The sequence below is a fragment of the Mchenga conophoros genome, linkage group LG20 (assembly GCF_057382185.1).
Source record: "Mchenga conophoros isolate Kocher_MC1m ecotype Shallow Benthic linkage group LG20, M_conophoros_male_GT1.1, whole genome shotgun sequence".
In the NCBI taxonomy this organism is placed as follows: Eukaryota; Metazoa; Chordata; class Actinopteri; order Cichliformes; family Cichlidae; genus Mchenga; species Mchenga conophoros.
Window position 1 is genome coordinate 15,526,979 of NC_140545.1, and position 22,794 is coordinate 15,549,772.

The 22,794-nt window shown below is 42.0% G+C and overlaps 1 protein-coding gene across 2 annotated transcripts in view; it reads right to left on the reverse strand.

Moving 5' to 3' along the window:
* The window catches only part of lamb2l (laminin, beta 2-like), a 63,112-nt gene that overhangs the window by 24,067 nt on the left and 16,251 nt on the right, over positions 1-22,794 (reverse strand). For both annotated transcript variants that reach the window (XM_085261082.1, XM_085261081.1), the window contains exons 3-9: positions 11,663-11,832; positions 7,018-7,153; positions 6,167-6,240; positions 5,750-5,938; positions 3,519-3,582; positions 2,190-2,392; positions 1,865-1,985 (exon numbers count right to left, since the gene is read on the reverse strand). In XM_085261082.1, coding sequence (XP_085117208.1) covers positions 1,865-1,985; positions 2,190-2,392; positions 3,519-3,582; positions 5,750-5,938; positions 6,167-6,240; positions 7,018-7,153; positions 11,663-11,832 — 957 coding nt within the window. The remainder of the gene's footprint in view (positions 1-1,864; positions 1,986-2,189; positions 2,393-3,518; positions 3,583-5,749; positions 5,939-6,166; positions 6,241-7,017; positions 7,154-11,662; positions 11,833-22,794) is intronic.

Consider the following 22,794-nt stretch of genomic DNA (forward strand, 5'->3'; position numbering starts at 1 on the left):
GTCAGTAATTTGCACCAGAGGTACACTTCAACTGTGAGAGACAGAATGTGAAAAAAAAAATCCATGAATTCACATGGTAGGATTTGTAAAGAATTTATTCGTAAATCAGGGTGGAAAATAAGTATTTGGTCAATAACAAAAATACAACTCAATACTTTGTAACATAACCTTTGTTGGTAATAACAGAGGTCAAACGTTTACTATAGGTCTTTACCAGGTTTGCACACACAGTAGCTGGTATTTTGGCCCATTCCTCCATGCAGATCTTCTCGAGAGCAGTGATGTTTTGGGGCTGTCGCCGAGCAACACGGACTTTCAACTCCCGCCACAGATTTTCTATGGGGTTGAGGTCTGGAGACTGGCTAGGCCACTCCAGGACTTTCGAATGCTTCTTACGGAGCCACTCCTTTGTTGCCCAGGCGGTGTGTTTTGGATCATTGTCATGTTGGAAGACCCAGCCTCGTTTCATCTTCAAAGTTCTCACTGATGGAAAGAGGTTTTGGCTCAAAATCTCACGATACATGGCCCCATTCATTCTGTCCTTAACACGGATCAGTCGTCCTGTCCCCTTGGCAGAAAAACAGCCCCATAGCATGATGTTTCCACCCCCATGCTTCACAGTAGGTATGGTGTTCTTGGGATGCAACTCAGTATTCTTCTTCCTCCAAACACGACGAGTTGAGTTTATACCAAAAAGTTCTACTTTGGTTTCATCTGACCACATGACATTCTCCCAATCCTCTGCTGTATCATCCATGTGCTCTCTGGCAAACTTCAGACGGGCCTGGACATGCACTGGCTTCAGCAGCGGAACACGTCTGGCACTGCGGGATTTGATTCCCTGCCGTTGTAGTGTGTTACTGATGGTGACCTTTGTTACTTTGGTCCCAGCTCTCTGCAGGTCATTCACCAGGTCCCCCCGTGTGGTTCTGGGATCTTTGCTCACCGTTCTCATGATCATTTTGACCCCACGGGATGAGATCTTGCGTGGAGCCCCAGATCGAGGGAGATTTTCAGTGGTCTTGTATGTCTTCCATTTTCTGATGATTGCTCCCACAGTTGATTTTTTCACACCAAGCTGCTTGCCTATTGTAGATTCACTCTTCCCAGTCTGGTGCAGGTCTACAATACTTTTCCTGGTGTCCTTCGAAAGCTCTTTGGTCTTGGCCATGGCGGAGTTTGGAGTCTGACTGTTTGAGGCTGTGGACAGGTGTCTTTTATACAGATGATGAGTTCAAACAGGTGCCATTCATACAGGTAACGAGTGGGGGACAGAAAAGCTTCTTACAGAAGACGTTACAGGTCTGTGAGAGCCAGAGATTTTCCTTGTTTGAGGTGACCAAATACTTATTTTCCACCCTGATTTACGAATAAATTCTTTACAAATCCTACCATGTGAATTCATGGATTTTTTTTTCACATTCTGTCTCTCACAGTTGAAGTGTACCTCTGGTGCAAATTACTGACCTCTGTCATCATTTTAAGTGGGGGAACTTGCACAATCGGTGGCTGACTAAATACTTTTTTGCCCCACTGTACATCTTAATTTATCTTTCTAGCATATATTTATTTTTAATTTAAACCCCCAAAAAGTGTCTCAGTTATCTTGTAAAACAAGAAACGTGAAAAAATGTTTTCACTGGTTGACAAAAAGCCCCATTAATCATATTCAGATACTGTCACAGTCACAGAAAGCCGACTTCATCAGCTGACTGCGCTGCTGCTGGTAGTACCAACAAAGGGCTTGTTCTCTATTTCCTTAAATAGTCTAAAGGTTAGAAAAGCACATTTGACAACTATAAAGAAAGAATTTCAGCTACAAATGTTTCCATCTGAATTTTGAAGGAGTGCATATTTGCCCCACCTCTGCAGGTGTGAGGGTTCTCCGCCTCCGCTGGTCTCCACGGCAGGTCATGGTGGAAGTTCCGGCAGCGCTCGCAGTTCAGGCCTTCTGTGTTGTGTTTGCACACACAGCGACCGTGGATCTGAGCACAGCAAGATGAAAGGTGACAAGGATGAAAAGTGACATGGTTAGTATGGGCAGTGCAAATGAGAAGGCTGTGATTTACTGTGCTGCTGTTGATTATTTTAAACAAGAAGATAATTTTCCATTTTCCTTTAGTCTTACAAAGGATATGCTGATAATTACAGATTCAGTGAGTTTTTGGCAGTATCATCCACTAACTGACCATGCCGATCTCCCTGGCGTTGACCCCCGGCACAGGAGCGCACTCTGAAGCATGTCCGTAACAGAAGCAGCTCCCTCGCACTACCAGCTCATAGATAGCGTAGTAATATTTCTGCAGGACTTCAGGGCGTCGGTCCAGAAGGTCATCTCCCAGAGTGTTGAGCTTTGTGAAGTTAATGCGCAGGTTGGTGATGCGCAAAAGATCTGCAAAGGAAATGTTTTTTAAAAAGTCAGCCAGATTTGCAAGATAAACAACATTAAAAAACGAGGCTGACAGTTCATTAATATGCACATTTTTTCCTTGACATTTTCTACATTTTTTTTCTGCATTAACCTGGAGTGTGATGAGACAGTAAATGTTAGAATTGTACTGATTGATGATGAATTCTGATGAAAAATAAGACGAATTTGTAAAGTACTGTACAATATTTACACCTGGTATTAACATGTAATCTATATCTAAATGTATTATCTGAAAAGGGTACCCAAACGACAGGTCTTTGTGTTTACCTAAAGCTCTTCATTCATCCTTTAAACATGCAGGTAATTCTGCATGTTTGGTTTAACAGAATTTAATGCCAGATGCCATTCCTGACACAACTCCAAAGGGATTTGTCTCCTCCCTACAAACCCTTTATATTTACCAGTGGTGTTATTTTACTGTGCAGTAACAGTGCTGGTTACTAAACCACCAAAGACTGTGTGAAACATTTGGGTATGGTTCCTGGGTAGAATGACAAGTTCTTTGAAACAGTGGACAATGGTGGGAAAATGAGGGAGAGGTGTGGCCTAAACATCAGCAATGTCTGTCCAACCTCTACTATATCAAAAGGGCTTTGCACACAGTGGATACGTTGCCATAGGTGCGACTGCTAGGTAACAAAACAGAGTGTTCCCAACACCAGTTTGTACTGTTTGCTAGTTTTTGTTTGGGATGAATGCGTGTCAGTGAGGTCAGTGATGGTTCACACAATCCATTTATCTCTGGTTAAGATTTCATCAAAGTCAAAACATAATTATGTCCAAATGTGGCTCTTTTGATGCAACTCCATTCTAAGTGCAAAGTTTTCTGTGAACATCAGTATGACTTTTTCATTATCCAGACGACTCAGCTAAACAAATATCAGAGACAGGAAGCATTTGAAGCTTTTATTTGCAGCAGGAGCTTGGTAGAATACAGAATTTTAAAAATGCGGTGTCTTATTTCATAAGGAATAAGGTTCGGCATTTTCTGTATGAAATTCCTCATGCATACAATCTCTCTATGGGGAACATATATATATATATGAGAATACTATATGCATTTAATGAATGAAAAGTGTTCACAGACCTTGAATATCTAAGCTGTAGGGGTCTTTCACTGGAATGGCAGGATCCAGCACTTTATAAATAACCTTAAATAAAAGAAGAGATGTTTTCATTAGACTGCAGTATTAAGGAAATTCTATAAATATTCAACAAATGTTAAACAAAAATTTGCACAAAATGGAAAATATGCAATGACTGGTCACATATACCTTGATATCTTCCAACTGCGCTTATAAAGTTCGAGTCATATTTTTTAACCACTCAGTGTGCTTTAAAGAAACACGCTATGTTTATATGGTAAATGTTGTTATACAGTGCTTTTCTACCCTGAGCATTCAAAGCACTTTGTCTTTTTTCTATGCTCTTTCTATCTAACATTCACACACATTCACACTCTGAAGGATGCATTGAAGAGCAACTTGGGGTTTGTATCTTGCCCAAAGACCTTTGCAGACTGGTGGGATCGAACCGCCAACCTTTTGATTAGCAGATGACCTGCTCCACCACGTGAGCGAGGTCTAACCAGTAGTGCATTTCCTCACTTATTTCCAGAAACACAAACCAAGCATTTAAGCAAATGCTGGGTTTTATTGTGAAATGACCACATGATTTCAAATAAAATAATGGCCTGATATTACATGAAGAGTGGGAGACACCCCCTTTTTTTTTTTGCAAGATTCTCATCTTCCTTAAATGTGCTATGGTGCTATATGCGGAAAATTACATGGGCCATGGTTCAGATGAAATCAGATGGCAGTTGCTTGCTGATCAAGTGTGATTCCTGACAAACTTTAGGAGTGAGTTGTTTTGGTTGCAATTTAAAGCATGTAAAAGGTGTATTTGTCCTCTCCAGGGACCCTTAGCATTTAAACATACTGCAAACTGTTAGCACCAAATGCATGTTATATTATTTTAGAAGAAATCATAAGACCTTCACTTGAGTTGTCAGATGTGCCCTTCATCCAAAACATTGTATTTTTATGCATTAATGTTGAGCTACAAACATATTACAGATATAAATGACGTTTGGGTAGATGGTGTAAAGTGGTAAGGGCCAAACTGACATGCTCTTTCATTACCATGAACACATACGACAGTTTCCAGCAAATGTTGCCCTGTGAAGCAGGCTGAAAATATCCCACTATAAACGTGTCATTTAACCTACTTTGCTGAAAACTCCATAGTGCTAAGCTGCTCTAAAAGATTAGAGTTGCAGTACTTTGCAGAATTCTTGAGCCACCACTCATTCCTTTATACTTTACTTCCAAGCAGCCTGATCTTTTTTGTAATTTTTTAAAGAGACAATTGTTCTTCAGGCTTTCTGAAAGTTCCTTTCTTTTCTTTTTGTGCATTTCATTCATTTTCAGTGGAGTCATTGTACATGACCATTTTCACAGGAGCATTTTTTTGTTTTTTTAAACCATTAAACACTGACCTAAGAATCATTCAAACACAAAAGGGAACCGAAATCAAGGAATAAAACAGTGTTTTTTCTATACATAACAAAAAACTTAACAAACAACACATATTAAATCTTTCGATACTTTGTTACAAGCAGCAACTAACACACAAAGCTATGAAAAATTCCAAATAGGTCAAGTAAAGGACAAAATCAGTGGTAGGGCTAAAAAACATTATCTACAGCAGATGAACAGCATCTGAAAGTCTTATCCTTAAGAAATAGAGAGAAAAAAAATCCAGCAAAGACCTGATACAAGACCTGAGAGATACAATCAGCCCTAGCTCATTCATTTAGTTGATGCTTAGTTGATACTAGTCACTGATTTCCTCAGAAATGGTCTCAGTGGAAGGGTGGCTGTCAAAAGGCCAATCATAAAGAAGGCAAACAGAGAAGAAAAGATGAGGTATGCCAAATTCCATAACATCTGGACTGAAAATCAGTGGGAACAAGTCTCATGTGGTGATTATCTACAACCAATAGAATCTCTGTCATGGAACAAAAGGTAGCCAAAACAGAGCTTTGGAATGCCCGTCAAGAAATAATACTCAGCTCTTTGCCTCGTACACCATATTTCTACTTGCACGTTTGAATAAATCGCTGTGCTGCCTACTGTGCATTTTCCTATATATAGGAATATAAAGAAAGTACTTTTGTATAAATTACATTGAGTCCTTAAGTGGGCTTAAATCTAAAAGATGCAGAAAGGTTAACAAAGAGCAAAAGTGCTGAACTTTGTTTCTTCTTCTTCTTCATGCCTCTTTACTACTACAGGTACTTTTTAAACTTTTTACCTCTCCATTAGTGGAGGGTTCGATGTCAGAGTAGCGTTCCTCACAGATGATGTCATTGATATGGTGCAAGCCATTGGCAGGAATGCTGGGGAAGGTTCTGGTACAGTTGGAGGCATAGTAGCGGTAGGGACGCCATGTTCGGCCAAAGTCAGCTGAACGCTCAATGACCAGAGCTGCAGGTCGGAAAGTCTGAGGAGACAGAGTACGAAAGATTTATCTGAACCTTTCATTTGCTGTACACACAGATAAAGGATTTCTGCCTGATGGAATGCAGCCACCACACTTCTCAGTGTACATAACAAACACACACCTGAAGAATTATGTCCTTTGACGTGCTTAAACACATACAGTATTGCACATCCAACAGAGGTATACAACACATGGAGCTACCCACACATGAAAGAAAAGTGCATGTACCTTAAACTTCATGATGAGATGTGTAAAGTGGAATTCAGCCTCCAGGTTCAGTCTGATGCTGACACTCTCCTGGCCTGTGGAGAAAATAACTGTTGATGAATGTCGATTGACTGTTGCAGACCTTTACCTTTTTTCTTTTCAGATTTCCCTCATTCGAGAAATACCAGAGTCCTGCTCTTACTCCCACAGGAACTCAAATGTAGCATCAGTACCTTTACCCAGTAACCTTTCTGTGAAGGACCATTTGCCTTCGTATTATTTTGCTGTCTAGATGTATTATTCTGGTGTAGGTGTAATACCTATTGACGTGGGGTTAGTTCAACCCGGAGAGTTTATCTGATTTAGAAATTTTTCCATGTCTGTTTCTCTGAAAACAAAAACATGGAGTAAGAAAAGTCTGAACTTTATATGGGCCTATTGACATCTGTGGCTACGCTTGTTATCATTCTCATCATCCTTCAAGATTTGACCTTGGCCTACCTGTAAGTGGGTCCATATGCTGAAACATAAGAAATGTGAAGTTGTCTTCAAAATGCTGTCCAAACTTTGATTTAGAGTTAGACTGATTTAGAAGTGTCCACAGTATGCTGATCGTAGCGGTAGAAATATTAACATGAATTGAAACTTACAGATACATCACAGATTCACACAGGGTTAACATCACAGACAACCTGGATAATTACTGCACATCACTAGAGGTCCCCAGGTTATTCATACAGTGCATCACAATCTAAGGAAACATATTCTTCACAGACACACATACATATAAATATATGAGGATGGAGGCAAACAATGAACACACTGATCATGTTTGGGTTTTTTTAACTGTTATTACACACACACACACACACCATGGACAGATTGCCACCAGGTGTTGACTCTGTTGCTGTCTGTGAGGTAGATCACATTTTCAATGCGGTGGCTGTTCGAGTGTACGTTCGGGTCGTAGGGATGCTGGGAGTTGCACTCAAAACACTTCTCTGGTTGCTGAGGAAACAGAAAAAAGTTTTCTTTTTAAAAGTAACAACAAATTTAAGTTCAAAAAAAGTTCAATTGTTAAAATAGAAAGCAAGGCTTTCATGGTTATGGTATTGAAGAAAGGGAGGAGAAGCATCAAACAAAGAAAGTAGGAGAGAAGGAGGCCATGAATGAGTGTCCTCATTCTATTTAAGTCTGCCAAAAATCCAACATTCATCATCAGAAGGAGCATGCCAACTCTCTGTCATGGTACTAAATGTACAAACATGAAAAGTCCAAGGCGGTCTGATTGTCATCTGAGGAGATTACAGATTGTTACTTTTCAACCAAATTTAGGTAACAGAACATCCTTTCAACAAAACCTTAACACTGACTAAATACCATCAAATATTATTAGGACATTTCACTAAAAGTATATCAACAACAGGAGATCTAACAGGTTCTCAGGCTACTTCTACTACGGGATGAAATGCACAAATAAAAAAAGAAGCTCTTTTTGCTTAACACTGTAACAGAATTTTTGCATAAGCAACATAAAAGAGTTGCAAAAAAGTCCAAGTCTAGGAGTAGGAGGAGAAAGTACAGGAAGAAGAAAAAATAGACTGACACACATGAGGCAGGAGTGAAGGTGGACACTTGAAATCAGAGATTATGGGAGAAATAAAACCATGTGATCAAGGTCAAAGGCATGAGTTTGAATGAAGGGTGGTTTCAAAAAAGGCAGACAGTGAAAGATGCAGATAAGAGCAGAGAATCTGCAGCAGAGTGTCAAAGAGCAACAGGGATGAAGGACAAATGTGCTTGGAGGGGAGGTAGTAAGTTAAGAGATCCAGGGAGTGAGAGAGATGCTGAGAAAGAGCAAAAAAAGGGCTCAATTTGAGAGGGGGCCATAAAAAGGGGAGTACGTGGAGGGAAAGAGGGCACACCAGAGTGGGATGATGAGGGTATGTTGGCAAGAGAAACAGTAGATTCCAGAGCTGATAAATTAGGTTGTCAAGGGCGATTAAGCTGCTAACAACAGCATGGCTGTTAATGAGACTCGGCTGAGAATTGAAAAGAAGGCATGCTGGATATACCGTGCGTGTATCCATTCACACATACACACTATTTCAACTTGGATGTTTATGTGTGCACATGCACATGTATATCCATGTGCATGTGCACATATATATAAAGTAGCCTTTTCTAATTACTTTAGAAAAACTAAAAACTGTTGTGCTGATTTTTTTAAAGCAATGATTTGATTGAATGAGCGCTCGTAGGTACGTCAACCCACTACCTCTGCAGCTATCATTATACCATGTGGAGGTCTTTAGAATATTGTTGGGTTTTTTTCCTTTAGTCTTATAAGATAAAGACTAATACATGTAGGTAATAACCAAAACCTTCAAAATGACTATAACAAAAATAGAATGAGAAGGCCCTGAGCTAATAAGCAAGAGGAAAAATAACATACAGCATACATTACAAGAATGGTTATCTTTCCAGCAAGCATAGAAATGTTATGGTTTGGGGGTGTTTTGGTGACAGTGGTGGGAGAATAACTGAAGTGAATTCTTTTTATTTTTATTTTTGTGGATTGCTATGTAAGGACAACACATTTCAAAAACACTTTAAAGCTGTAGCTGGCGAGCCTCACTCCCTGTGATCAGCTCATATTTATCACTAATTAGTCAGTCGTGGTCAGCAATGCACCCACCTAGGTTTGATGCTGTTTTGAGAACATTGTTTTGCTATAATGCAGAGATTGTTTTACTTTTTTAAAATTAACTACCACTTTGATTCATCATTTGTGTTTCTTTTTACCTCAGCCCCACAAGTGAAATTCATATTATCCTTTCTCCTGCACACAATCTTCTCTCTATGACTTTCTTCCTTTTTCTTCTCAATTTCTGAAAGTCTTTAATACAACTGGTGTGCGTGCAGCTCCTAAATGCATTTGAATCTTCAATGACACAAAGTGGGAACAGTGTAATCCGAAGGTAGACCCAAATTAATAAGCATAATAAATAAACCTTTTTGAGGCAGTAATCCAACAAAAAAAGAAAAACAATGCCTACATATCCAAACAGAAGATAAAAAGGGAACTCAACAGTGGACAAAGTGCAATGAATAACAAAGCGCAACTGAAGCAATTTAAACTAACACATACACTAGCCAGTGTTCATTTTTAGAGAAATAAAACACAGCTCGGCGGGAAATGATGAACAAGGCCCTGTACTACAACACAAGTTCAACACGACAAGGGTATTTTTCTGTTACCTGGATTCACTTAAACTAAACTCAGCAATCACAATAAGCAGTCACACAAAGTTGGCTATCCACCTGCTAAGGTAATCCAGGGATTCCCCCTATGCAATCCAATGAAAGAGGTGATGGAAATATTAACGTTATTATCAAAATTTATATTAATTTTGAAAAGATTACAATCTTAAAAATCCAGTGAAATTCATTTCAACGTGCAAAAAACTAAAATGTATTTTATTATTGTACTTCATTTAATTTCTTTGGCCCTCATGCTCCTTCATACCTTCCTCAAAGGGATCTGTGTCTCCACCTGGACATACAGTACATAACTCAAACTGTCATGGTCCTGGGTCATTTTGACCCAGTGTTCTTAGTTTTCCTGTAGTTTTGTATTTTGTTCCTTATGTCCATTGGATTGTTTGGTTTGGTATTTGGATTCCCCCTGTGTCCATGCTTTTATTGTGGTGTTTGTTCTGGTACTGTGTTCCCGTCCTTTGTGTTCTGTGTTCTCCTCATCCCCTCGTATTCATCCTTGTTCTCTGCCTCTCTCTCTGCCTCTCTGTGCTCATCTCTGTGTACTGTGTTGTGTTTAAGGTCCACATCTTGGTGTCAGTATTTTCAGTTTCGTGTCCTCCCTGCTCGGTCATGAGTAATTGTCTTCAGCTGTGTTCCCCGTGTGTTCCCACTTCCCTCGTTACCTTCTGTGTATTTATGTCAGAGTGTCCCTTTGTTCTGTGTTGCGTCGTCCCTCTAGGTTGTGTGCATTTACCGTGTCTTCCCAGCGCCTCAGCTTTAGTTGCTCCCAGTATAGTGTTTGTATGACTTCTTATGTTCCTGTTAATAAAGACCTGCCTTTGAGTTCATCCCCGTGTGTCTAGAGCCGTGCATTTGGGTCCTCTCTTGCCTTTACACAGCCGCCGCTTGACACAAACAGAGAATTTGTCTATGTACAAATTTTATATAAGGTCATCAAACACGTGTCCTGTTTTGGATCATATTTTAACTCTTAGAGAAAAATACAATTTGTAAGATTTTTTACAGCCAACAGAAATAAAAATAAAGAAAAAGTGAAGTGAACAACCATTGTAGTACAGAAAACCTGGGTAAGAACCGCCAGTGCTACACCCAAGCCTCCTAGTAGTCGCTGAGATGTAGATTTCTCAGAGATTTTTAGTAGATGCCGCTATGATATCAATTTGAAGCTCCTACGTCACCTCATTCTCAAGTTATTGGATTTACAAACATAGGTATCCTAGCCACTGGCCCGAAAACAAAACTCCACCAGCCTTTTACAGCTGAGGGGTGATAAAAACAAAAGAAATGAAGAGCAAGCTAACAATCAACAGAGAACAATGAATAATAAACAGAACTTGAAAGTCAAAAGCACTGAGTCAAAAACACAAGCAGCATAAACACACATTAAATACTGTGACTGATTACAATCTGAACCCTATACCTTTCCTATCACTGCAGTAGAAGGCTGTCTTGCTGAGCTGGAAGTTGAATGTGGTGAATATTCCTACCCTGAGGCAAAGGAAGAGCAGGCACATACATGCAGACGAACGGAAATGCATGAATGGAGGCAGCGTAAACGGCAACAGCATGGTGAACATGCTGGGAGACGTATTATTGTAAACAGAAAAAAAAAAGTTGCACGTTGCAGAAATGAACACTATAACATCATTTTGTCCTGAATAACTGCAGCTGCTTTATTTCACTAAAACATCCGCATCATATACATGTGTATTAGCATAGCTCCACAAAAAAAAAAAACACATACAAAAAAGAGAAAGAGAGAGGTGAAAGCATATAGGTAAAGAAGGTGTGGCTGACTTGTGTATCTACACCTGGGGCCTGTGCAGCGAGTGTTGCTCATTGAAACAAGGCTGCAAACAAACAGACAAATGAACAATTGAAGATGGAGTAGTGCAGAGGGAACGATGAAGATGGATGAATGTGTTATAGACAGGACATGCCAACTCATTTTTCTTTGCACTACTCAGTCTGCCATGTATTGTGAGGGAAATTGCAATGTGATGAGTGAGAGTCAAGCAGAGTGCATATAAAAAAAAAACAGCTGTAGAAAAATCAATCGGTAAATTCAAATAAAGGAAGAAAACGATGTACTTGTGTGGTCTGTCATTACCTGGATCTTCAAATATAATGAGAAGCTATTACCACTTATTCCCAATTCATGCTCAGAATGAATGTGGGTATGATCTTTGTATTCGCTCTTTACACTTTACATTCAGGAGTTTGTGTGTGACTGACCTGCAGATGACTGACAATACAATATCGCTCTGGTCCATTAAGGCCGCAAGTAGAGGTGGCCGTTAGATTGACAGCACGTCCAATCAGGAGGTTTCCTGTTGCAGGGTAACAGCTTCCCTCAGTGCAGCCATGAGGGCTTGATGGGAGCTCTTGTCCAAATACACAGACAGCTGGCCATGGATTAATGGATGGTAGAAACAGAAAACAGAATCATCAGAATCATTAATCACAGTCAGCTTCACACTAACAATGTTTCCACTAGATATTTTTCTTGTATTTAAAAGAATCACAAATCTCAAATCGCCCCCCAAAAAGCTGGAAAGAATTAAACAGTCATAAAGTTTACTTCTTTACTGCCAAGTAAACCTCTGCTTTGAATCACATATGAGCAAACTAGACCTTTTGACGGCTTGAATCTACAGAAAGCCATGTTGGAAACTTTGTCTAAATGGATGGGCACAGAAGCATCAGTGTGAGCGTTTTGGCTTGTGTCTGACGGCTTTAACCACAAGTGTCCGTATTTGGACATGAGGGTGGAGTGGTTATTAACTCTAATACTAATAAGCTCCATAATGTGCACATCCATAATGCAATGTTGATGTATATATTAGCCACTTCTGATAGGTGAAAGATTGATAAAATACCAGTATTTCATTGAACAAAGCTGAAGCACAAAATTCTTGGAGTTCTCTACCACCAAGAAGACCATATAAATTGTCAGAGAAGTCATTTACAACTGCTCAAAAAGGGACAAACATGTTGAAAAGGCCCAATTCAGTGTCCTGACTGACTCTGAGGAGAGTTTCATTAGAAAGTTATCAGCTAAACCAGCCATGCCCCTAATCTTAAAGCAATTTTTCATACAGGTAGGTTATTTGAAACCATTTTTATAAATGGGACAAACAATCAATTTCTTATAATGTGATCATAATTTTTAATTGTGTAAAGTTCGGCACCTTAACATGGCAGTCTACAGGGATTGATGCGCTTTTAGACTCAAGTGGTAAATGCAGAAATTGCAGTTTTTGCTATGTTTGCATGAATATTTTTAAACTCTGGAGGTTGCTACTCACAATCAAATGCACTGTCTATCCATGTTCAGTATATGTGTTGATAACAGTTCTTAAAAATGTAATCAGTTTATAGTCCAGTTTCTATCATTGCCATCTGTTTTTGTGTATTTGAAGATATAGATGGTTCAAAATGGACTCAAAAGCATCCTCTCTAATGTGACTGACAGTAACTAGGCACTTTATTAGGAACCCCTGTACACCTGACTATTCAATGTATTTATACAGTCACAACAACAGTTGCCTCAAGGCCCTTTATATTGTAAGGTAAAGACCCTACAATAACACAAAGAAAACAGAGAAAACCCCAACAATCATATGACCCCCTATGAGCAAGCATTTTGGCAACAGTGGGAAAGAAAAACTCCCTTCTAACAAGAAGCAGAACCAGGCTGAGGGAGGAGCAGACATCTGCCCGGATGGGGTGAGGGAAGGGAGACAAGACAAAGACATCCCAACAGGTTTATTCAAGCAATACATGCAGTAAATCACAAGAATAGTAATTAGGAGTTTCATTCGGTGTTCACATCAATCATCAATAGCGTTGCGATAGTGTGAAAAATGGCATCAGAGTTCCCAGAGACTGTCAGACGTCAGGTTATTTTTCTTAACACAGAATATCTCTGCATCATCATTAACAGAAAGTTTCTGAGACAGACAACACATTCCACTCTAAAATGCTTTGGATTAGTTCTGTACAAAGCATGACAAGGCAAGTTAAGTGAGCCTGCATACAAGCCTCACTAAACATCATTAAAGCACTGGAAGACTGACAAAACCAAACATTCCTGGCATTAGAAGAAGACCTTAGAGATTTGTTAGATCATGCTGGGGAATAACAGCTTATCAAATAAATGTAAACGAAAGTTTCATCATGGCCTTTCGCATTTAGAAACTATAAAAAAAGACAAATCTGTTACTGACCTTACTGGCTACAAAGGACACTGCTCCCTTACCCTGCACACACATATATCTATATCTATATATCTCTATATCTCTCTCTCTCTCTCTCTCTCTCTCTCTCTCTCTCTATATATATATATATATATATATATATATATATATATATATATATATATATATATATATATATATATATATTAGGGATGCAACGATATTCGTATCGATATTGAACCGTTCGATACAGTGCTTTCGGTTCGGTACGCATATGTATCGAACAATACAACATTTGTAATTTATTTTATCAATTTTCCTTCTGACGATGCTGTCTGTGTTGAGCGCTCAGTGAATCTGTGTTCGACTACTCCGCCTAGGCTGCACTGTCGAGCGCAGATCCACTGAGCGCTCAACACAGACAGCATAGTCAGAAGGAAGAGCGCAGGGCAAGCTAGCAAGACAGAAGTTAAGCTCTCCTTGCAAGATGGACCTCCCCCACTCTCATTCAGATCTGGCGTTTGGAATTATTTTGGTTTTCATGTGACGTATGACCCTGAAGGTAAGCGCGTCATGGACTAAAGTAAAACAGTATGTTGGATGTGCCATGCAATGCTCAATTACATTGGTGTGAACTAGTGTGTTAGCGCAGTTAGCTCGTTAACGTGTTGGCCATCTAGCCCCATGCACGGAGCGATCGGCGGTAGCTCGTTAACGGAGATTTGCCGTGTTGTGGCGTTAAGGTCATTTCAACGAGATTAACCTGAAAGCACTAGTGGGAACACAACTAATATGACTGCACATTTACGCCGACATCATCCTAGTGCAAAGACAAGTGGAAGCAGACAAAAAAAAGCAAGCATGCTACTAACTTTAGCCGAGTCATTTAGACAGCTGTTAGCACATGATTCTCCTTATGCTGCTGAGAATATAGCCCAGAAGAAACGGATAGTATAGCTTTTATTTTGGAAAGAGCCATTTCTCTGTAATAAACTCTCTTTTCCAAAGATGAGTGATTCCTCAATCAGATACAGGGCTTGCAATATCGCTAGCCCGACGTCCTGGAGCTAGCGATTTTTTCAGTCGGGCTACCAAAATCTATCTCTGCCCTGCCCGTCGGGCTATTGTAGGAAAAATATATGTCAATGCTTTTGCATTCTTTTGGAAATGTAGCTGGGTAATTAAGTCATTGGCATCGGTGAGCCACTGTCGATATGTGACATATTGAAATCGCGTTTGAATTTGCGCTTGTTTTTTTGCTTTCACTTTGCAATCGTGCGAACTGTGTATAGAGAGCGACAGCACTGATCTGTGAGTGATGATAATTTGTGCACCAATTCCTCTGACATCGTCTTATTAATCGTTAGCTTACTATGCAAACATGACAAGTGAAATCTCCCGCAGCTTAAACATGTGAGAGGTTGATCGCGCAGAGAATCGCTGAGCTTATGTGAGTGCGTGTGTAAAAGCATTTCAGTTCTGCTGAGCCAAATAAGACAGGTCAGGGTGAAGAAGTGACAGCCAAAGAAAAGCTTACCACAAAACGGAGAAGTTATGACAAATCAGACTATAAGGCAAAAAGAAAGTGCAGCTTTATGGTTTCATAATATATATATATATATCTATATATATATATCTATATATATATATATATATATATATATATATATATATATATAGCAGATCCCAGGAACAACATCGGAGATCTCTGTCCAGAAGAGCGCAGTCCTGGGAACAGCTAAGATACTGCGCAGGACCCTCAAGCTCCCAGGCCTCTGGTAGAGGACCCGAGCTTGAAGGATAAACCGCCCGCAGGGGCGTGCCGGGTGTTTTTTTTTTTGTTTATATATCTCTATATCTCTCTCTCTATATATATATCTATATCTATATATATATATATATATATATATATATATATATATATATATATATCTATCTATCTATCTATCTATCTATCTATCTCTCTCTCTCTCTCTCTCTCTATATATATATATATATATATATATATATATATATATATATATATATATATATATATATATATATATATATATATATATATATATATATATATATATATATATATTAGGGGTGCAACGATACACAAAATTCACGGTTCGGTTCGGTTCGATACTTTGGTGTCACGGTTCGATATTTTTTCGATACAAAAAAAATGTTCATGCCTTTTTAATTTGTCATTTATTAAAATTATAAATATATATTTTAACTCAAAAGTACAGTTTTTAAATTTAACCCTAACCCTTGTGCGTGTTTTTTATTTTGACAGCGAATGCGCACCTGCGGACCACTTATGTGCAGCCCTGGTTATTTAGCTCGTCATATTGCAGCCACAGAAATTATTTTGTCCATGAAACCATAAAGCTGCACTTTCTTTTTGCCTTATAGTCTGATTTGTTATAACTTCTCCGTTTTGTGGTAAGCTTTTCTTTGGCTGTCACTTCTTCACCCTGACCTGTCTTATTTGGCTCAGCAGAACTAAAATATATATCTGTCTGTGAAGGTTCTCAGTCATCCAGGTCATCGTAGTCAAATATAAATCCTGCTGCTTTTACACACGCACTCACATAAGCTCAGCGATTCTCTGCGCGATCAACCACTGTATCGAACGGTTCACCTGGGAGCTTGAGGGTCCTGCGCAGTATCTTAGCTGTTCCCAGGACTGCGCTCTTCTGGACAGAGATCTCCGATGTTGTTCCCGGGATCTGCTGGAGCCACTCGCCTATCTTGGGAGTCACCGCACCTAGTGCTCCGATTACCACGGGGACCACCGTTACCTTCACCCTCCACATCCTCTCGAGCTCTTCTCTGAGCCCTTGGTATTTCTCCAGCTTCTCGTGTTCCTTCTTCCTGATATTGCTGTCATTCGGAACCGCTACATCGATCACTACGGCCGTCTTCTTCTGTTTGTCTACCACCACTATGTCCGGTTGGTTAGCCGCCACCATTTTGTCCGTCTGTATCTGGAAGTCCCACAGGATCTTAGCTCGGTCATTCTCCACCACCCTTGGGGGCATCTCCCATTTTGACCTCGGGACTTCCAGGTTATACTCGGCACAGATGTTCCTGTACACTATGCCGGCCACTTGGTTATGGCGTTCCATGTATGCCTTGCCTGCTAGCATCTTGCACCCTGCTGTTATGTGCTGGATTGTCTCTGGGGCATCTTTACACAGCCTGCACCTGGGGTCTTGCCTGGTGTGATAGACCCCAGCCTCTATGGATCTTGTGCTCAGAGCTTGTTCTTGTGCTGCCATGATTAGTGCCTCTGTGCTGTCTTTCAGTCCAGCTTTGTCCAGCCACTGGTAGGATTTCTGGATATCAGCCACCTCCTCTATCTGCCGGTGGTACATACCGTGCAGGGGCCTGTCCTTCCATGCTGGTTCCTCGTCTCCCTCCTCTTTCTTGGGTTTCTGCTGCCTGAGGTATTCACTGAGCACTCGGTCAGTTGGGGCCATCTTCCCAATGTATTCTTGGATGTTCCTTGTCTCATCCTGGACTGTGGTGCTGACACTCACCAGTCCCCGGCCCCCTTCCTTCCGCTTAGCGTACAGCCTCAGGGTGCTGGACTTGGGGTGAAACCCTCCATGCATGGTAAGGAGCTTTCTTGTCTTTATGTCAGTGGCTTCTATCTCCTCCTTTGGCCAGCCTATTACCCCAGCAGGGTACCTGATCACGGGCAGGGCGTACGTGTTGATGGCCCGGATCTTGTTCTTACCATTCAGCTGACTCCTCAGGACTTGCCTGACCCTCTGCAGGTACTTGGTGGTTGCAGCTTTTCTAGTAGCCTCTTCATGGTTCCCATTCGCCTGCGGGATCCCCAAGTACTTGTAACTGTCCTCTATGTCTGCAATGTTGCCTTCTGGTAGTTCAATCCCCTCAGTTCTGACTACCTTCCCTCTCTTTGTTACCATCCGACTACACTTCTCCAGTCCGAACGACATTCCAACGTCATTGCTGTATAGCCTGGTAGTGTGGATCATTGAATCGATGTCTCGTTCACTCTTGGCATACAGCTTGATGTCATCCATGTACAGGAGGTGGCTGACAACTGCTCCGTTCCGTAGTCGGTCTTGTTAATGATCTCACTGAGGGGGTTCAGGCCTATGCAGAACAGCAGTGGGGACAGAGCATCTCCTTGGTAGATCCCGCACTTGATGGTGACTTGTGCTATGGGCTTGGAGTTGGCCTCTAGTGTTGTACGCCACATCCCCATTGAGTTCCTGATGAAGGCTCTTAGGGTCCCATTGATCTTGTACAATTCTAGGCATTCCAGTATCCAGCTGTGGGGCATTGAGTCATAGGCCTTCTTGTAATCAATCCAGGCAGTGCACAGGTTGGTCAGTCTGGTCTTGCAGTCTCGGCTGATTGTTCTGTCTACCAGTAGCTGGTGTTTTGCGCCTCGGGTATTCTTGCCAATTCCTTTCTGTGTCCCGCTCATGTATTGACCCATGTGCCTGTTCATCTTAGCCGATATGATGCCTGACAGGAGCTTCCATGTAGTACTGAGGCAGGTTATTGGTCGGTAGTTGGAGGGGACCGGTCCCTTCTTGGGGTCCTTGGGGATCAGGACCGTCCGGCCTTCAGTTAGCCATTCCGGGTGTCTCTTGTTAACTAGCAGCTGGTTCATTTGTGCTGCCAGACGCTTGTGGAGTGCAGTCAGCTTCTTCAGCCAGTAGGCGTGAACCATGTCGGGCCCTGGTGCTGTCCAACTCTTCATACTGGAGACCCTTTCTTGGATATCTGCCACTGTGATGGTTACTGGACCCTGTTCAGGGAGGTCGCTGTGGTCTGCCCTCAGATCCACTAGCCACTGAGCATTGCCGTTATGGGTTGCATCCTTCTCCCATATGCTCTTCCAGTATTGCTCCGTCTCCAGCCTTGGTGGTGCTGTTCTCTTATTGTTCCCTTGCCACTGAGAGTACACCTTTGCTCGTTCTGTGGAGAACAGCTGGTTTATTCTCCTGCCTTCTATCTCTCTGGTGTACCTCCTTTCTCAAGATGTTTGTCCACTTATATATATATATATATATATATATATATATATATATATATATATATCGTAGTGGTTAGACTACACGCCTTTGGAACAGAGGATCGCAAGTTCGATTCCTGCCTGGGGCGTCTGTATCCAGTAAGGGTCCTAAGGCTAGACCCCCTATGCTAAACAAGCCTACCGCAGACATGAATAGGATGATGAACCTATGGATTCTTCGATACCCAACATCCACAATGACGGCGAAACAACTAGTAGCTCAGTGTTCCAACATTCGAAAGAAGGGACTGCTCTCACAGCTAGAGATTGACGAGGTACAACACAAATGCTACGGCAAGGAAGAGTCAGGACGCCAGGTCAGGGGGGAGATATCATCACCCCGACCCGAGATTGGGTACACAGCCCCAAGTGCGATAGGAGAAGGATCGTTGAGTGCGAGAGGAACTGACCTGAAAGATAGGATCATGGCCAAGCTTGAAACCTGGATCCCCCGTAGCTGGTTACCAAGATTACGTGAAGTACCCTCAGAAGGTCTGCTAGATGATGTTAATGCAGCACTACGGACAATACCGACACTAACAAGCTGATCTACAATACGGCAGCAGTGATCAGGGAGATGCTTGGCTACAAGTTGAACAGCCACAAGGGGCAGTACCCTCCATGGAGAAGGAGGCTAGAGGGCAAGATCAAAGTAGCACGGAGGGAGGTTAGCCAACTAACGGAGACCGAGCAATACTGGAAGAGCATATGGGAGAAGGACGCAACCTATAACGGCAATGCTCAGTGGCTAGTGGATCTGAGGGCAGACCACAGCGACCTCCCCGAACAGGGTACAGTAACCATCACAGTGGCAGATATCCAAGAAAGGGTCTCCAGTATGAAGAGTTGGACAGCACCAGGGCCCGACATGGTTCACGCCTACTGGCTAAAGAAGCTGACTGCACTCTACGAGCGTCTGGCAGCACAAATGAACCAGCTGCTAGTTAACGAGAGACACCCGGAATGGCTAACCGACGGTCCTGATCCCCAAGGACCCCAAGAAAGGACCGGTCCCCTCCAACTACCGACCAATAACCTGCCTCAGTACTACATGGAAGCTCCTGTCAGGCATCATATCGGCTAAGATGAACAGGCACATGGGTCAATACATGAGCGGGACACAGAAAGGAATTGGCAAGAATACCCGAGGCGCAAAACACCAGCTACTGGTAGACAGAACAGTCAGCCGAGACTGCAAGACCAGACTGACCAACCTGTGCACTGCCTGGATTGATTACAAGAAGGCCTATGACTCAATGCCCCACAGCTGGATACTGGAATGCCTAGAATTGTACAAGATCAGGAACTCAATGGGGATGTGGCGTACAACACTAGAGGCCAACTCCAAGCCCATAGCACAAGTCACCATCAAGTGCGGGATCTACCAAGGAGATGCTCTGTCCCCACTGCTGTTCTGCATAGGCCTGAACCCCCTCAGTGAGATCATTAACAAGACCGACTACGGAACGGAGCAGTTGTCAGCCACCTCCTGTACATGGATGACATCAAGCTGTATGCCAAGAGTGAACGAGACATCGATTCAATGATCCACACTACCAGGCTATACAGCAATGACGTTGGAATGTCGTTCGGACTGGAGAAGTGTAGTCGGATGGTAACAAAGAGAGGGAAGGTAGTCAGAACTGAGGGGATTGAACTACCAGAAGGCAACATTGCAGACATAGAGGACAGTTACAAGTACTTGGGGATCCCGCAGGCGAATGGGAACCATGAAGAGGCCACTAGAAAAGCTGCAACCACCAAGTACCTGCAGAGGGTCAGGCAAGTCCTGAGGAGTCAGCTGAATGGTAAGAACAAGATCCGGGCCATCAACACGTACGCCCTGCCCGTGATCAGGTACCCTGCTGGGGTAATAGGCTGGCCAAAGGAGGAGATAGAAGCCACTGACATAAAGACAAGAAAGCTCCTTACCATGCATGGAGGGTTTCACCCCAAGTCCAGCACCCTGAGGCTGTACGCTAAGCGGAAGGAAGGGGGCCGGGGACTGGTGAGTGTCAGCACCACAGTCCAGGATGAGACAAGGAACATCCAAGAATACATTGGGAAGATGGCCCCAACTGACCGAGTGCTCAGTGAATACCTCAGGCAGCAGAAACCCAAGAAAGAGGAGGGAGACGAGGAACCAGCATGGAAGGACAGGCCCCTGCACGGTATGTACCACCGGCAGATAGAGGAGGTGGCTGATATCCAGAAATCCTACCAGTGGCTGGACAAAGCTGGACTGAAAGACAGCACAGAGGCACTAATCATGGCAGCACAAGAACAAGCTCTGAGCACAAGATCCATAGAGGCTGGGGTCTATCACACCAGGCAAGACCCCAGGTGCAGGCTGTGTAAAGATGCCCCAGAGACAATCCAGCACATAACAGCAGGGTGCAAGATGCTAGCAGGCAAGGCATACATGGAACGCCATAACCAAGTGGCCGGCATAGTGTACAGGAACATCTGTGCCGAGTATAACCTGGAAGTCCCGAGGTCAAAATGGGAGATGCCCCCAAGGGTGGTGGAGAATGACCGAGCTAAGATCCTGTGGGACTTCCAGATACAGACGGACAAAATGGTGGCGGCTAACCAACCGGACATAGTGGTGGTAGACAAACAGAAGAAGACGGCCGTAGTGATCGATGTAGCGGTTCCGAATGACAGCAATATCAGGAAGAAGGAACACGAGAAGCTGGAGAAATACCAAGGGCTCAGAGAAGAGCTCGAGAGGATGTGGAGGGTGAAGGTAACGGTGGTCCCCGTGGTAATCGGAGCACTAGGTGCGGTGACTCCCAAGATAGGCGAGTGGCTCCAGCAGATCCCGGGAACAACATCGGAGATCTCTGTCCAGAAGAGCGCAGTCCTGGGAACAGCTAAGATACTGCGCAGGACCCTCAAGCTCCCAGGCCTCTGGTAGAGGACCCGAGCTTGAAGGATAAACCGCCCGCAGGGGCGTGCTGGGTGTTTTATGTATATATATATATATATATATATATATATATATATATATATATATATATATATATACACACACACATATATATACATATATACACATATATGTATATACATATATGTATATACATGTATGTATATATGTATATATATATATATAAAATATAGAAATATAGCAATTTTGATATAAAGGGTGCAGATGTTTTGTGTTAAAAAATACTGTATTCAGTGAAATAAGTGGTGCATTTCCACTTTAAAGACAGAGATATTGTTACAGTAGCGGATCTTCATATTAGATTCACAAGCCAAAACACTTGGGCATCAGACTGCTCTTCTGAAGTTTCAATGACAGAATCACAGTAGTGACAATGTTACTGGCTCTCAGCTGAAGGTCAGGTTTCCTCATTAGATCTTCAAAAAGTAAACTGCAGATCTAGCTCCCATGATTTGTTCCAGATTAAAACTGGGAAAATCCTTTTGTATGCTTAGTATGCATACTGTAGAGTAAAGCAATTGCATTTTGCAGCTGAAAAGACAACTGTGGAAATCATTTTACATTAAATATTTGCTTTCAAAACCTAAAGATTCTCTGGTTTACTCAGGCCAAAGTAACTAAGACTACAGCTCTTCCAATCTCTCTGTACACACAGACACATACACAATGTCTTGGAATCAGTTCAAGTACAAGATTAACAGAGGAAGATTTTCTGAATTCCAGTGAAACATTAACAATGCCTGGCGGTACTACAGACTATTCTACTATAATATACCAGGAAATACACAATAAGCTTTTAGCATATTGCAGAACATGTTAAAGCAAAAGGAAAGAGGTTTACATTTAAAATGCCACAACATGGTCACATACAGAAATGTACAAAAACGTGCTGCAAGGCAAACCTGTGGACTACTGATAAAGAGCAGACACACCCTGGACAAACATAAAACACACTTACATACATGCAGGAAGATAAACCGTGTTTTAAGCTTAAATACATTCTTTCAGAAGCAGAAAAACCTTCAACTTTATATTTGTCGTTGGCGCAGCTAAAAATTAAGAGTTATGTTCCAGTTCACTACTCTGATAACTATTTAACAATACAGACACAGAGAGTATGACTAAGAGGTATAACTGAGTTTCACCTGACCTCACTTTAAAG